This window comes from Montipora foliosa, chromosome 3 (genome assembly GCF_036669935.1).
Source record: "Montipora foliosa isolate CH-2021 chromosome 3, ASM3666993v2, whole genome shotgun sequence".
NCBI classification, from domain to species: Eukaryota; Metazoa; Cnidaria; class Anthozoa; order Scleractinia; family Acroporidae; genus Montipora; species Montipora foliosa.
Genome location: NC_090871.1, coordinates 50,742,108 through 50,755,657, shown reverse-complemented (window position 1 = coordinate 50,755,657; position 13,550 = coordinate 50,742,108). Strand labels below are relative to the sequence as shown.

Sequence of the window (13,550 nt, the reverse complement as noted above, 5' to 3'; positions counted from 1 at the left end):
GACTTTGCGTATTGGTATTTCTTCTTTTGTAGTTTTTTGTACTAAAATTGGGACACTATGATGAATTGCATGTAGTATTTTACTTTCGAGTTCGCCGCACATGATGTCAACACAGTGGAGTGCCTCTTCAGAGTAGAACCAATCTATCTGCCGACCAGTACTAATTAACCTAGGAACGTCACATTTAGCCCAGTTAAATTTCTTAGAAGCCAGATATTCCACATTATCATACAATTTCACTTCCAGTATTGCTGTTAGATGATCACTTCCACGCAGTGGGGGACCTAAAGTAAACTGCTAGATAATGTCAGAGTCAGAGGTTAATATTTGATCTAGCGTAGATTCCTACATTTTGTTGTCAACTATCCGCCTTCTTGTGATGTCGTCAGTGATATGCCATGTGAGACCACAAGAAACAAAACAGTCAATGTACCTCTTTTGATTTAACAATCTCCTATCAGAAGTATCAATGGGTCCACGCACTGTTCCGTTAGACCAACAAACATCCGGAAGATTGAAATCACCCACCAAAATTACTTGATCAATGTCGCTAATAGGTAGCTGGTGTAGTTCAGACCTCACGGCTATATCGTGTTCTTCAGTGGATGATGGTGACCGATAGAGACAAACAATGTTTACATCGCCACTATTCAAGAATACTTTAACGCCCAACGAGTCACGTTAAGAGAATGCTTCCAAGATTTGCGCATTATATCTCATGCGTACATAAATACATGAACCGCCACCGTGTGTGTCCCTGTCGTTTCTAAAAATTCTGTAATTAGGTATTGCAAGCTCAGCATCAAAATATTCTGTAGAGAAGTGAGTTTCTGTTATGCAAATAATGTCAATATCACTAGAGTTTACAATGCATTTAATTTCACCATGCTTGTTAAACAGAGAACAAGCATTGGTATAAAAAATCTTTAAGTCGCGATGCGGCAAGGATCATTTATGAGAAGTGCCGATATCATTGTAAGTAACAGGCCAGCTGGTAGCGTTCCTAGCTGAAGTATTGCATGTACTGGATCTAGCAACGCGTGCACCAGACACGTTTTGTCTGTCACGCCGTTTCTTCCTTGCCTCAAATTCCAATTTCCTCTCACTTTGAGTGAGATCCCTATTAAACCAGTAGATTTTATCTTCCACTTTCACGTTCCTCTTAGCAAGAAGTTCAGTAACAGGATCCTCTCTACAGAACACTACACGCATTGGCCTGCAATTGGAGCTGTCATGGTTGGCCCTAATTTCGCCTAAACGCATTATTTTCGCAGGTTTATCTTGAAGACCAACTTGGTTGGAAATTCTTTCAAACAAGGTTGCATCAAATGCTCTGCGATCATCCGCTACTTCTGACTGAGACTCCGGCAATCCTTTAACAATTATATTACATCTTCTTTTATGGCGCTCGCTACTCTCTCGGAGTACTCTGTGATATCCTGTGTCGATAATTTCTGATTCCAGTTTGCGGTTCCTTCCTGACACAGCTTCAGAACTTTTTTGGAGAGCATCTTGCACAAGCATAGGCATGACTTCTTTAACAAGTTTCTCCATTACATCTGAAAGCTGGTTCAGCATTGTGGAACGGTCGCTTACCGAATCGTTCTGATTCAATGCTTCAGGTTCGACGTCGACATCCTTGTTTACCCAAACAGGTTTAAATGAAATGGCACATTCGGGGCATAACCAAAATATGACAGCCAACGCTTTGTTCGTTAATTCTCCTAGGTCAGTACAAACCGAGTGATACCAAGTTCCACAATTTGGGTTTTAACACGGTATCCAGTTAAGCGCAGGACTCGCACCTTCCTGCTGCTTACACAATTGACATTTTTTTAACGGTTCCTGCCGTGTGGAGAGTTTTCCATCGGTGATACTTGATTTATCTAAACATTCATGTTGGCAAAGTCCGTCTATGAGTTTCCTAGGTCCTTTCCCGCATTTTGAACAAGTTCGGCGCTTACTGGATTTGGTCATTGTGTTTTAAGATGGCGAAATGACCAGTTGCGATGTTACGACAATAAAATCGCTGCAGACGGTCGATGAAAACTCAGTTTGTAGAGTTTGCAGTTCCAATCTTAAAACAACAGGGAAACTAGGTTAAAATAGGTCGTTATTGTAAACGTTCGGCTGATCGAACGAAAGCGTCAGGTTATTCCACCAAGCAAAAACCAGCAGCAAAAACCAAGCTCAGAAATATTTTCGTCATTTGCCTGGCGTTTAGCTGTTCACTGTGCCAATGTTGTCTTACTTAGGAGGCTAACATTGTCATTGATCATACTGAAGAAATTCTCTTCAAGATCTGGCAAAGTAGAATTCTTCGAACTCATAGAATTCGTTATGATCTCGGCGTAGGTGGCGCCGATTTGTTGTTGGTACCGTTCACTCCAACGAGAAAGTACGAGATAAGAAAGGTGTCAGAGGTGCTTAACCCAAGACCTTTCGTGATTTTTGCTGCAGAAAAGGTGCTAAAGACAAAAAAACCATCTATTCCGCAGCCGAAAGTAGTAATGTCGCCTTTCCCTGATCGAAGCATACAAAGCACTGATCATGCGCATGTGCAAGCAATCTCATGGGATCTCCTGGCATGGTACCGAGGTAGAATTTTCCTTCTTGCAAATATGAACAAAAATATAATTTCTCGTCAAGCGTTGCATCTTTGTTGTTCAAACAACCGCTAAAAATAAAGATTTTTTTAACGATCTTTTTTTTAACGATATTCTCTGTCAAAATTTGCACAACAATCAAACCAAAAATAGCAACGCACGCAACAAATTTAGTCGCATTTACCCCTTCGTCGAATTCTCATGCTTAACACAGGAATTTTTAGCTATTTTGAAAAATCTTTCTCAATTCGTTAGCAATTATCCTTTCAAATCGACCAGTCCCCGAATATTTTACTAATTTTTTTCAATGGGATATCAAAAGGCCAAGTGGATGTTATGCATAATCGGGCAAGTTCGGGCGATCAAGTTACGCGTGTGACCCGTTATAAATATTTTTTTCACAAAATGTTCCCAAATCGTCAAGTATCACCACAGAAGACACGAACATCATTCTAAAAGCTTATTCTACTCAAAAAGTAGGTTCTGGGGGTAATTTTGAGAGTGGAAAATAAGTTTACGACAGACGGTTAATACGGTAAATACAAACTTCAGTTTGCACTAGAGTGACTATACAAATCTTTTTCTGACATTAAAAACTATGGCTGGCTATAATCATTAGCCAGAAAGATCACGGCTACCAATTCCTGTCATATTTATGCGTATTAAATTTCAACTGCAAAGGGACAACCCGTGTCACAAGCCATACAGTATGCGAATTGATAGATTTCTCAGTTTTCGGAAGAACCTTTTCCGTGAATAATGAGGCACACAATAAACAACAAGCTTTCTCTCAAACAATTCATTACTTTCACATTTCCAATCATTTTTTTTTACCTGAAGACTGTGCAGAGTTGAATACAAAATAAATGCAGATTGCCAGACAACTGAGATGCAACTTCAGTAAACAATGTGATGCATTCAAGGCGTTCGATTCCTTTTAAACCTATACGGAATTTGTTATTCACGTTACAATGACTTTCGACACCATTGCAGGTGAAGTTAAATAATCTACTATTCTCACTCAAGGAAAAGTCTCGACGTGCCTTTCATCACCACGTGAACCACGTGTTTTCGGTTTGTCTTAATTCTATTGGCCTTTAAAGTCCCTAGAGGCCGTCATAGGGCCTTTTATACACCCCGCTTGGCATATTTTGCCCTCTTTTCGCAAGTCCACTCTTAGTTTCAGTTCGTCCTGTTTTCCCCTCCCACCTCCCCTTCAGCGACGCTGGAAAATCTTAACCCTCCGCTTACTCTGCGCCTTAAACAAAATTTTTCGCCCATAACCTATCCCAATTAAGGCACAGAGTAGCTATTATGTGAGTGTGAATTATTCACTATGTCCACTGGATAAAATCTATGCATTTGTAAGTACCCCTTCAAATTTACATACGCGCAGAATACTCTACACACCATGACACTACTTAGAAGGGAAGGGACAGGAAACCCCTTTTTATGACACGGAAAAAAATAAAAATAAAGAATAAAAAAAGGGAAATTTTGCGCATTTTCCGACTGGGATTGCCATACTGGCAACCCAGTATTGACCTTGCCAAACAGATTAAGGATATTAGTGAAGTCAATGAAATTTCGAGGAAAGCCTCTTGCTCAAGTCGTGGTTCATGTTCAAGTGGCTCTCGCACATATGGGAAAACTGTTACTTTCAGTACAGGAGGAAAGAAGGGTCCTTTGAGAGGATTCCGCCGAGGTTCGCCCGGAGCAGAGCGTATACCCAACTCATGTCACAGTTCCAGCATCCCATCAAGAAGCAGGACAAGCAAGGACAAGGCCTGAATGAGGAAATATCCTATGCTGGAGACTTAGCCAATCACATTTAAAATTGGCGTGGAATCACGGCTGATCCTTGGATTCTTGGAGGCTGTGTCGAGGTACAGATTAGAACTGGCCTCTCAGCCCCACCAGCTTTTTACCCTAAGTACTACATTTTTTTGGAATTTAAAATCAGCAGTTATTCAGTCTGAAATTTTGACTTTACTGGGTAAGGGTACTATTGAGTGTGTCAATTACACCCAAGGAGAATTCATCTCTACTCTTTTCCTAGTTCCTACGAAAAGTGGTGATCTTGGGCCTGTAATCAATCTTAAGCCATTTAATTTTTTCGTAGAAAACATCCGTTTTAAAATTTATTCAGCCATTAATCATGTTTCTCCATGGTCTCCCTAGACTTGATGGATGACTTATTTCAGTGTCCCAATTCATCCTCTAGATAGGAAATTATTACGCTTTTGTTGGAAAGGCCAAAGATTTGAGTTCACATGCCTTCCTTTTGGGCGCTCTCTAGCACCTTGGGTCTTTACTAATATTCTGAAGCTTTTTGCTGCTACATGGCTCCCGAAAGGGATTAGAATTACAATCTACATTGATGACATTTTGATCATTGCCAGTTCTGCCAAAGAGGAAGCCTCACTCCTTGCCATTATCAGAAACTCCTTAGAATATCTAGGGTTTCTGGTGAACATTAAGAAGTCTCATGTAACTCTTACTACAATAATTACATATTTTGGGGTTTGAAAATGAGTCTGTGGCATGCAATGAACCTTTTTCTTCCAGTCTCCAAGATATCCAAAATCACCTTGTCTTGTAAGAATTTCCTTGAAAACAGCAATCCAACCATTAGAGAGATTGCTCATGTTACTGGGCTTATTGTTTCAGCACTCCCAGCAGTGAGGTACTTACAACTTCACTATCGTTCTATTGAATCTTGCTAGTCTCAAGCTCTCCTTGCTGGGAGAGATTATGATGACCACTCATGCTTAGATATTAATTCTCGGTCTGACTTGCTTTGGACGATTCAAAATATTGCTTCCTCTAATGGGAAAGTTTTTCAGGAGCCTGAAATTAATCTTTTCGTTAACTCCGATGCTAGTCTAACTGGCTGGGGTGCCTCCTGTAATGGTCAAAGCACAGGGCGGCGTTGGTCTCTTTCTGAGGCTAACAACCATATTATTTTTTGAAGTTGTTAGCTGCCTTTCTTGCTCTTCAATCCTTTGTTAGTCAGAGCAACGAACATGTAAGGCTTAAATTGGACAATGCCACTGCAGTATCATATCAATAACACACTTGCCAAGGAGATTTGGCAATGGTGAATGTCATGATAAATTTGGCTGTCTGCTAAATATGTCCCTGGAGATTTAAATGTTGAGGCTGATTCTGCCTCAAGGCTTTTTGCTGAGGACTTCGAGTGGTTCCTACATCCAACCATCTTCAGTGAACTCCAGTCAACCATTTGGAGCCCTGGTATAGATTTATTTGCATCTAGGCTGAACTTAAGGTTGAGAAATATGTTTCTTGGTATCCTGATCTAGGGGAATATGCAGTTGATGCTGTTTCCCTGGCCTGGTCTAATACGGGTTGTTATATTTTTTCCACCTTTCAGTCTTATCTCGCGCATATTGGCAAAGGTGCGCAGGGGCAAAGCTGTGGCAATACTAATAGCTCCTGTTTGGCCCACGCAGGGTTGGTACCCAGTGCTTCTACATTCTATAGTGCAACTGCCAGTTCTGTTGCCACAGCGGTAGGATCTGCTAGTTCGACCACACAACAAGGAGCTTCACCTTCTGAGGTTCAAGTTGAGGCTTGCCGCTTGGGTTAGTTCAGAATAAAGGGTCAATTCAAATTATTGTTGCAGAACGTTTAAAGACATCGAGACTTGGCAAACCATCAGTTATAGTTATTTCTCCCTTCGTGCCATCAAAGCCACAAGTGTGTGCTATAAGTACAGTTTCTGCGTACATTACACGTTCTTGTAATCTGAGAAAATCAATAGATTTCAGACTGTTTATATCCTTCGTCAAACCTCATGGAGCAGTTTCTTCTGACACAATTTCCAGATGGATTAAAACAGTCTTGTCTGATGCAGGCATAGACACTTCAGTTTTCAAAGCTCATAGCGTTAGGGGAGCTGCTACGTCGGCAGCTTGCAACAAGGGTCCTCATTAGCTTTCCCAGAAGCTCTATTTTTGGCTTTCTGTAACGGGAATGACGAATTGCAAGTCAACATTCCTGCATGCACTGGACACCCCCACCAACAGCAGGGTTTTAAACCACACCTTTGTAATAAACGCTGCCAATGATGGCCCGAATTTTGAGTACTGCCATTAGGCACGGAATTACACTTTCCTTCTCATTCAAGTTTAAGCTATAAGATATCGAAATCATTTCTTATCTTCGTGAAAACTCATGCAAATCAATGTCCTTGAAGCCGCTATGCACGTTAGAGAGCAAGGCCCTGGGAATTCCGACAACAAAATCATACTTCCTAAATATCCAAGTGAAGAATTCTAGGCTTTGAGTTTGGAGTACAGTTAGCCACTCCTTAGTTGCTCTACTGAAAACTCATGCTGTTGGGCAAGAGATCGAGCATCAAGGTTATAGCCCTCATATCCATCCTTTCCTTTTGAAGTCTTTTTTTTACTCTTACATCACTGAGGTTGTTACCAGTGCCCCGTGGCGGGATAGCCCTTGTGCGTCTCGCGAATGTCGCGTATATCTTGCATGCAGGTGCGCGATGTCTACCTTGACTCTGGAAGCCGAATTTCAGTAAACACGAGCAAGTCAATTTCAGCATTGGCCTCGAGATGAAAACCATGGCCTTTCTATTTGATTGTTTTAAACTACTTTTTTCGTCTCGATTCTTACTAAATAGAAGCAATTGTCTGCGATTTTTTTCTTTTACAACACTTACGAGCCGTGGAGATCCTCTGCGCGATTTTTCCTGAACTTATCATCAACTGAAATCCGAAAAAAGGACCAATTCTATTCATGTTCCATGATCACGAGAGTTTGCGCTAAATATTTCGGAAAAATATCCCACCTTCAACAGCACCTTCTTTGCACAATGATGTCTCTTAAGAAGAATCTATCCTCGGCTGCTTCAAGCTTTCTTCAACTGCGATTCGACTGGCAAAAGGAAAAATGGAGGAACAAGACACCTTGAGGCGTTTACGCGGGATGGCTCGTTGTAAGCTCATTAAGATCTATTAAGAGGAAAAGGAAAGGAAAGGTACTTTATTTAAGTGTCTGGTCGTTCTAGCGCTGGAGCACTTATTGGGGACCTTGTAAACTGAAATTCAACAATTAACACAAATCAAGTCAAATGTTGGTTTTTGAGGAGAGGGGAAATCTGAAGAAACCAGAGAAAAATCTCTCGTTGTAGAGTAGAGAACCAATAAACTCAACCCACATATGACGCCGAGAATGGGAATCGAACACGGGCCACATTGCTGGGAGGTGACTGAGCCATCCTTGCACACAAACTTATTAAACTTTCAATGGGTAGTGATAATCAGTCTGTTTCACTGACAAACACGTTTGCGTGAGGAAGGCTCTTGCTTGCATTAACTGGAAACGAGGAAAAGCTGGAATTTGAAACGTAGAGTGGCAACAGATTGTCGCGAAGACACAAGGAGTTTCTTACATGAAAAAAAAAAAAGGAATCTGATTAGGGCCCCAAAGGGTGATCCCTATGCGGATATGTAATTTCATTGCAGGAAAGGGTCGTTGAACATTTAAGTCTCTGTTCATTTTCTGAAAAAAATGAGTCAAATTCCCCACCCTCGTGACAACACAATTGGCCAAAAGCCCCTACCCTGGAGCGACTAAAGGTGGCCAAAATAATACCCTTTAGACCTTGCTTCACACAGTAAGAGTGCAATATATGTACCCCTCACCTTTCGTTTAGCCATCTCTCACAAACGGGGGAAGTTCATTCGAACGCCTTCTGGGTATTTTCCAAGATGACAGAGTCATTTGCAAGCAATCTCGTGCCCAGGGCTTTTCCCTCACTACTTGGAGAGGGAAAGGCACTGGGAGCAAGGTTGATTTGATGCTTAAATTCCTACTCAGCCGGCAGTGAAGGGAAGCAATGTTTATCACAACTTTTGAGAATGATCTAAGAAAAATTTCGAGGCGATGGGAGCTTTTGAAACGCATCTATGGCAATGTTCCCTCGGCCCGACGTGATTCCACCTCACCGACTTCCATGCGAACACTTGGTTCCACGAGATACGGGAAAACGTGGAATTTGCGACTACAAATAAGAATAAGATACTACACGGTCCGCCTTAAAGGCATCCCGCGTAATCAGAATAACAAATTATCCACTATCTAGTCAAAATTGGAGACACTTACCTTCTCTCTATTCCCATTCTGAAGATTTGAGTTGTACTTTGCCTTCTGCGAAGCGACCTCACTTACACGTGATTCATACTTGCAGCCAATGAGATCGAAAAAATTTCGGGACGTCCCTTAAGCCTTAGCCAAGAGCACGGGATACGGGAGAGTTTAAAAAAAGACCACAATCCGTGAATCCGATGAAACCATACAATCAACCGCGGTCTAACTACAAGATTCTTAACATTTGTTGTTGTTCTGTTCCGTCGTTTCGTTAAATTGTGTTTCATTGGCCCTGGAAAGCCCCTATGGGTAGCGGTCAATTGCGTATATATTGCATTGTATCATCTCGAGGGGTGATTTCATTGAGTAACTTTTAAACATCTTCTGTTTGCCGAACTAATCAGAGTTTTTAAATGAATCATTGGCGTTCTGGGTTATGTGAAAAGAATAGAAAGTGATAAATAGTTGAAAAAGTGAAATACAGGATATTTCTGTTAAAGAAAGTTGCTTTTGACAGATAATGTTTTAGCAATGCCTTCCGGTCCCCGTGTAGTGCATTCTGGTGGAAGGTGAAAGCGCAGTGCACTATGGTAAAGAGCAAAGGAAGACTATAACGGTTTGTTATAGTCTTTAACCGAGAAGATTTGAAAGGGTGTAGTGACATAGGCAGTATTTTCTGAAAGCGTATCGCCACCCGCATGGTGAGCGAACCCATTTAAGTACAAAATTCATCTACAAAGCGTTTGACTGAGAGTAGTCCTCTCTGAAGGAGAATCGGCGAACACGATGTGCATGCGGCAAAAAGCGATGCGCCGAGGCATATGCAAGTTTCCTAAAGCCTCGCCTTACTGTTGAGTGTAACATGAAATGTCGATTTTCGATCTTCTTTACCCCCCAAAAAACACCTCTGTCTTTATCAATTGAAGTGCTGCAGTAAAAGCTAATCTCGAACTAAGTGTAAATAAGTAATAAGGGGTTCTGGGCATATCTATATGCTTTTGAACAATTATGAATTAATTTTGACAAAGCATTACTCTGACACCAAAAGTGAATGCGCTATGGAGTGTTTTCACTCACGTGATCGGTAACCTTGTTTATCCACCGAAACAAAAGAAAACGTTTGCGTGACAATAGAGCTCAGTTCCCGTAGAATAGGCCTTATTCACGATAGCCGCCATGTTGGTTTTCAAATTGTCTTGCAAATTAGCCATGTGTTATGCTGTTGGATAAGCATTGGAAAAAAGTCAAATTGTGGAAAATCGGCTAGTCGAAAAATTGAAATAACATTGCTAAAAGTCCATTTTAATATTTAGAATTAAGTACCTTTTATAATAATTTTATATCTTTGGATTGCCTTTGACAGTTTGACTTTCTACTTCGTTAGCTGCTCATTTTTCACTAAGAAACGTCGAAATAACTTGTGTAATCATTCTATTTTATTACTTAGGTGATAAACATTCAATGAACGTGAATCAAATCATCTGTGTGGCTAAGATGTTCGTCATAACCTCTCGAATTTGTGTTGTTTGCCCCCTCAGAAGTGTGTAGCTAATTTGCATGATAATAGCAAATCCAACATGACCGCCGTAACGTCACGTGAAAACACTCCATATGATTAAATAGGTTTTATAATAATAATAATAACAATGGGTGACAAATTACTCCTTAATTTATAAAACCACGTGTGAAATTACAATGTTGCCGTGCCAACTTTTCCCGGCAGTGCCAAAATTGCGTCCAGGTTTGAAAAAAACCCGCCTCTTATGAACGTTATTTATCATCCATGATATTAATAGCTAATCAAATGGTATACTCGGGAACTTAAGGAATAATATCACTTGCGTTTTGTCCAAAATCAAATAATTTCCCTCGCCTAAAGTCTCGGGAAATTATTTCATTTTGGACAAAACGCGAGTCAAATTATTTCCTAATTTCACTTGCCACCACTAATTGAACTGAATGGAGTGCAATTTGGTCTAAAATCATACACACATCCAGAAACCGCACAATTTAATCACTTAAATACAGGATTTTAGACAGTACCACTATTTTATTTATGTCTTTCATTTTCCTCTAATTCGATTGGTTACTTTAAACTATTTTTGAAATGTGATTGGTTGTTTTTCGTTATTGTTCCAGTCTCATTGGCAGGGGAAAAGCTGCGATCTAGAGGAAAAAAATAGTGCCATTCGTGAATAAATCGTAGTGATGAAAGCCAACCCGAGGTTCTAAGGATCACCAGCGATTTCCAATTGGAGGTAATAAATGTTTTAATTATATTGCTCTCAGGGAAATTACACAGAGGAAATTCTTTTTACTTAAATAGTGAGCAATACAAGACTTTATCCGGTAGTTGTTCAGATCATGATATTGATGTCATGTAAATATTCAAATTTCTGTATTTTCTGCCTTGTTGCGCTTCTTCGGATTCTTTTTTTATATGTTTATGTGACGATAGCAAAAAATTACATCGATCTAACAAAATTGAATTTATGTGCAGGCAAAGTTTGACGAGAAAGCGTGCAGACATCCAATTGACATATGTGACTCAAAGTCACCACAGTTTATTTTTTTTACGAAAAATTTAATCTACCGTGGAAATAACGTTGTTGCCGAAATTGTGTCAATTTAAAAGACCTTGTTTCCACGAATTTGCAAAAAGCAAGTGATCGATCCACGCATAAAACTTTCTATATAAAATTTGCATTGAATAATTAATCGCATTGTGACAAAAAAAAAGAAAAAAAGAAAATCCAAAGACAAAATGCCGACGATAGCGACGGAGGAAAAAAGGAAAGGAGGGAAAAAAAAAAAAAAAAACTCAATCAGAAGGTCACCTCTACATTCTCAACGTTACGCTATTATCCAACATTTGTTGTTTTTACAACCACCAGTACTTGCATAAAAGGATCCGTTTGGAAATATTAAATATATGCCAAGAATGTTTTCTTTTGTTGGGAAATCTTGAAAAAGATCCAGAGTTTTCCAATGTTTCAGAAGCAGTTGAATGATACAATTATCAAATTTGATCTTTACAAGGAAGCTGCCTTCAAAGCATGTTTCGATCCCAATATCGAAGTTCAATTGAGGTCTCCTGAAATCCAGATCTCCCGAACCAACCCACCTGTGAAGATTTCCGTCGACGTTGCAAGCGTGTATTTGTCATATTGCCTCAGTCGTAACGTAATCAAAACGTTTTTCCCTCATGGAAAGTCCAAGGAAACCATGTCGTTTCGATAGTACGAGTTGTAAGTTCGGTTCATTTTGCTCAGCATCCCGCTGGCGCTGTGTGAGATGAAAACACTTCAATATTTTTTTGAAACTCATCTGATAATTCCTGCTAAATGTAAAACATATACAAGGATTGATAGCACTGTTTGACACCAGAAGGACGTTGTCCGTAATCCAGAAGATGAAAAAGCCACACGGCAGACTAACATCAAATGCTATTAATATGGCACTGATACTCCAAGGCACCCAACACAGAACAAAGGCAATCACGATAGCGATTGACATCTTCAGCACGTTCTTGTTTCTTCTAACTCGCTCGTTCTGAGCCTGGAGCGAAGTCTCCCCTGGTGTCATCTGTGACTGGAGCTTGCAAATAATGACGGGATAAAGAATCGTTATCAAGACAACCGGGAAGTAAAATAACACAGCAAATGTTGCCAGCAAGTAATTTGCATGAGTAGATGATTCTCCAAACATCTCGTTCCAATGCAGCTCACATGCAATTTTTTCAGGATGTTCACTGAGTTTCCAGGCAAGACATTTGGGCAAATTTATCGCTATAGCGACGATCCATGTAACAATAATAAAGACCAAGCATCGGCTTAAATTGATGATTGGTGAACGCAAGGGGAAAACAACAGCTTCAAATCGCTCGACTGAGATTGGAACCAGGCTCTGAATAGAGACTGCAACAGAGAAGCTTGGTAGTAGTTCTTTTATTTTACACATTGTATCGCCCGAGCTCCCGCGAAAGATCCATGAGCTGGGCTTGAACGCTAGCATTATTGCAATGCCCACGGATATCAGAAAGAGAAGGTCTGACATGGCCATGTTGACAATGAAAAAATTGATTGGCTTCCTCATGGTCTTTATCTTGTATACTATTAATCCAACACTACCATTTCCAACTGCTGAAACAACGAAGATAAAACAATACGACGAGATCACTCCGATTCGAGCTGTTGTATCAGTCAATGGATAGGAGCAGGTTGAGGTGTTGTTTGCCTTGTTCATGCCTTTAGACGACCTTCGATACGCAGGATGTTTTCGTTATAAAGTTAAATGCACACGCTATTTTTTCCCTTTATTATTTCCCTTCATTCGAGTCAGCGACGTTACTCGCGAGACAACACATGGCCTTCGGCGACCGACTGTGGCCTTGCGGGATATTTAAAACGGAGCTTACTTTGTATCTCCGACTTGAAAATGACAAAAGCAATGATAATCTTATCTGTTTCCTGAAAGGAATTGCCAACCAAATTAAAAGGTGTTCGAAACGGATTCTTCCTTTATTTTTATTTGGTAAATGGCGCGCCAACTCCTTCAAAGACTAGACTTTAACTAAAACCTCATACTGGTCTTTTTGAGCCGGGTTTTTTAAATTATCTAGCTATCGTGTTCAGACACAACTTTCTGTCAACCAGACACCTATGTGGTAAACCAGAAGACTAAAAAGTACCTTTTCTTCATTTCTTTTAAGTAGACAGAAATCAATTATTTCTCTTTTTAAGGGTGATTTGAATATTGATAAAATTGAAACAATCCGAATTTGATTTTGAAATTTGAAGACTGCCAGATGAA

The 13,550-nt window shown here is 40.2% G+C and overlaps 1 protein-coding gene across 1 annotated transcript; it reads right to left on the bottom strand.

The window, feature by feature from the left end:
- Window positions 1-10,799: 10,799 nt before the first annotated feature.
- On the bottom strand, window positions 10,800-13,051 carry LOC137994972 (QRFP-like peptide receptor). The gene has a single exon (XM_068840548.1). The coding sequence runs from the start codon at window positions 12,981-12,983 to the stop codon at window positions 11,901-11,903; it is 1,083 nt and encodes a 360-aa protein (XP_068696649.1). The 5' UTR covers window positions 12,984-13,051; the 3' UTR covers window positions 10,800-11,900.
- Window positions 13,052-13,550: the final 499 nt, after the last annotated feature.

Excerpts from the sequence above, each read along its gene's own strand:
- LOC137994972 (XM_068840548.1), bottom strand. The coding sequence starts at position 12,983 with ATGAACAAGGCAAACAACACCTCAACCTGCTCCTATCCATTGACTGAT.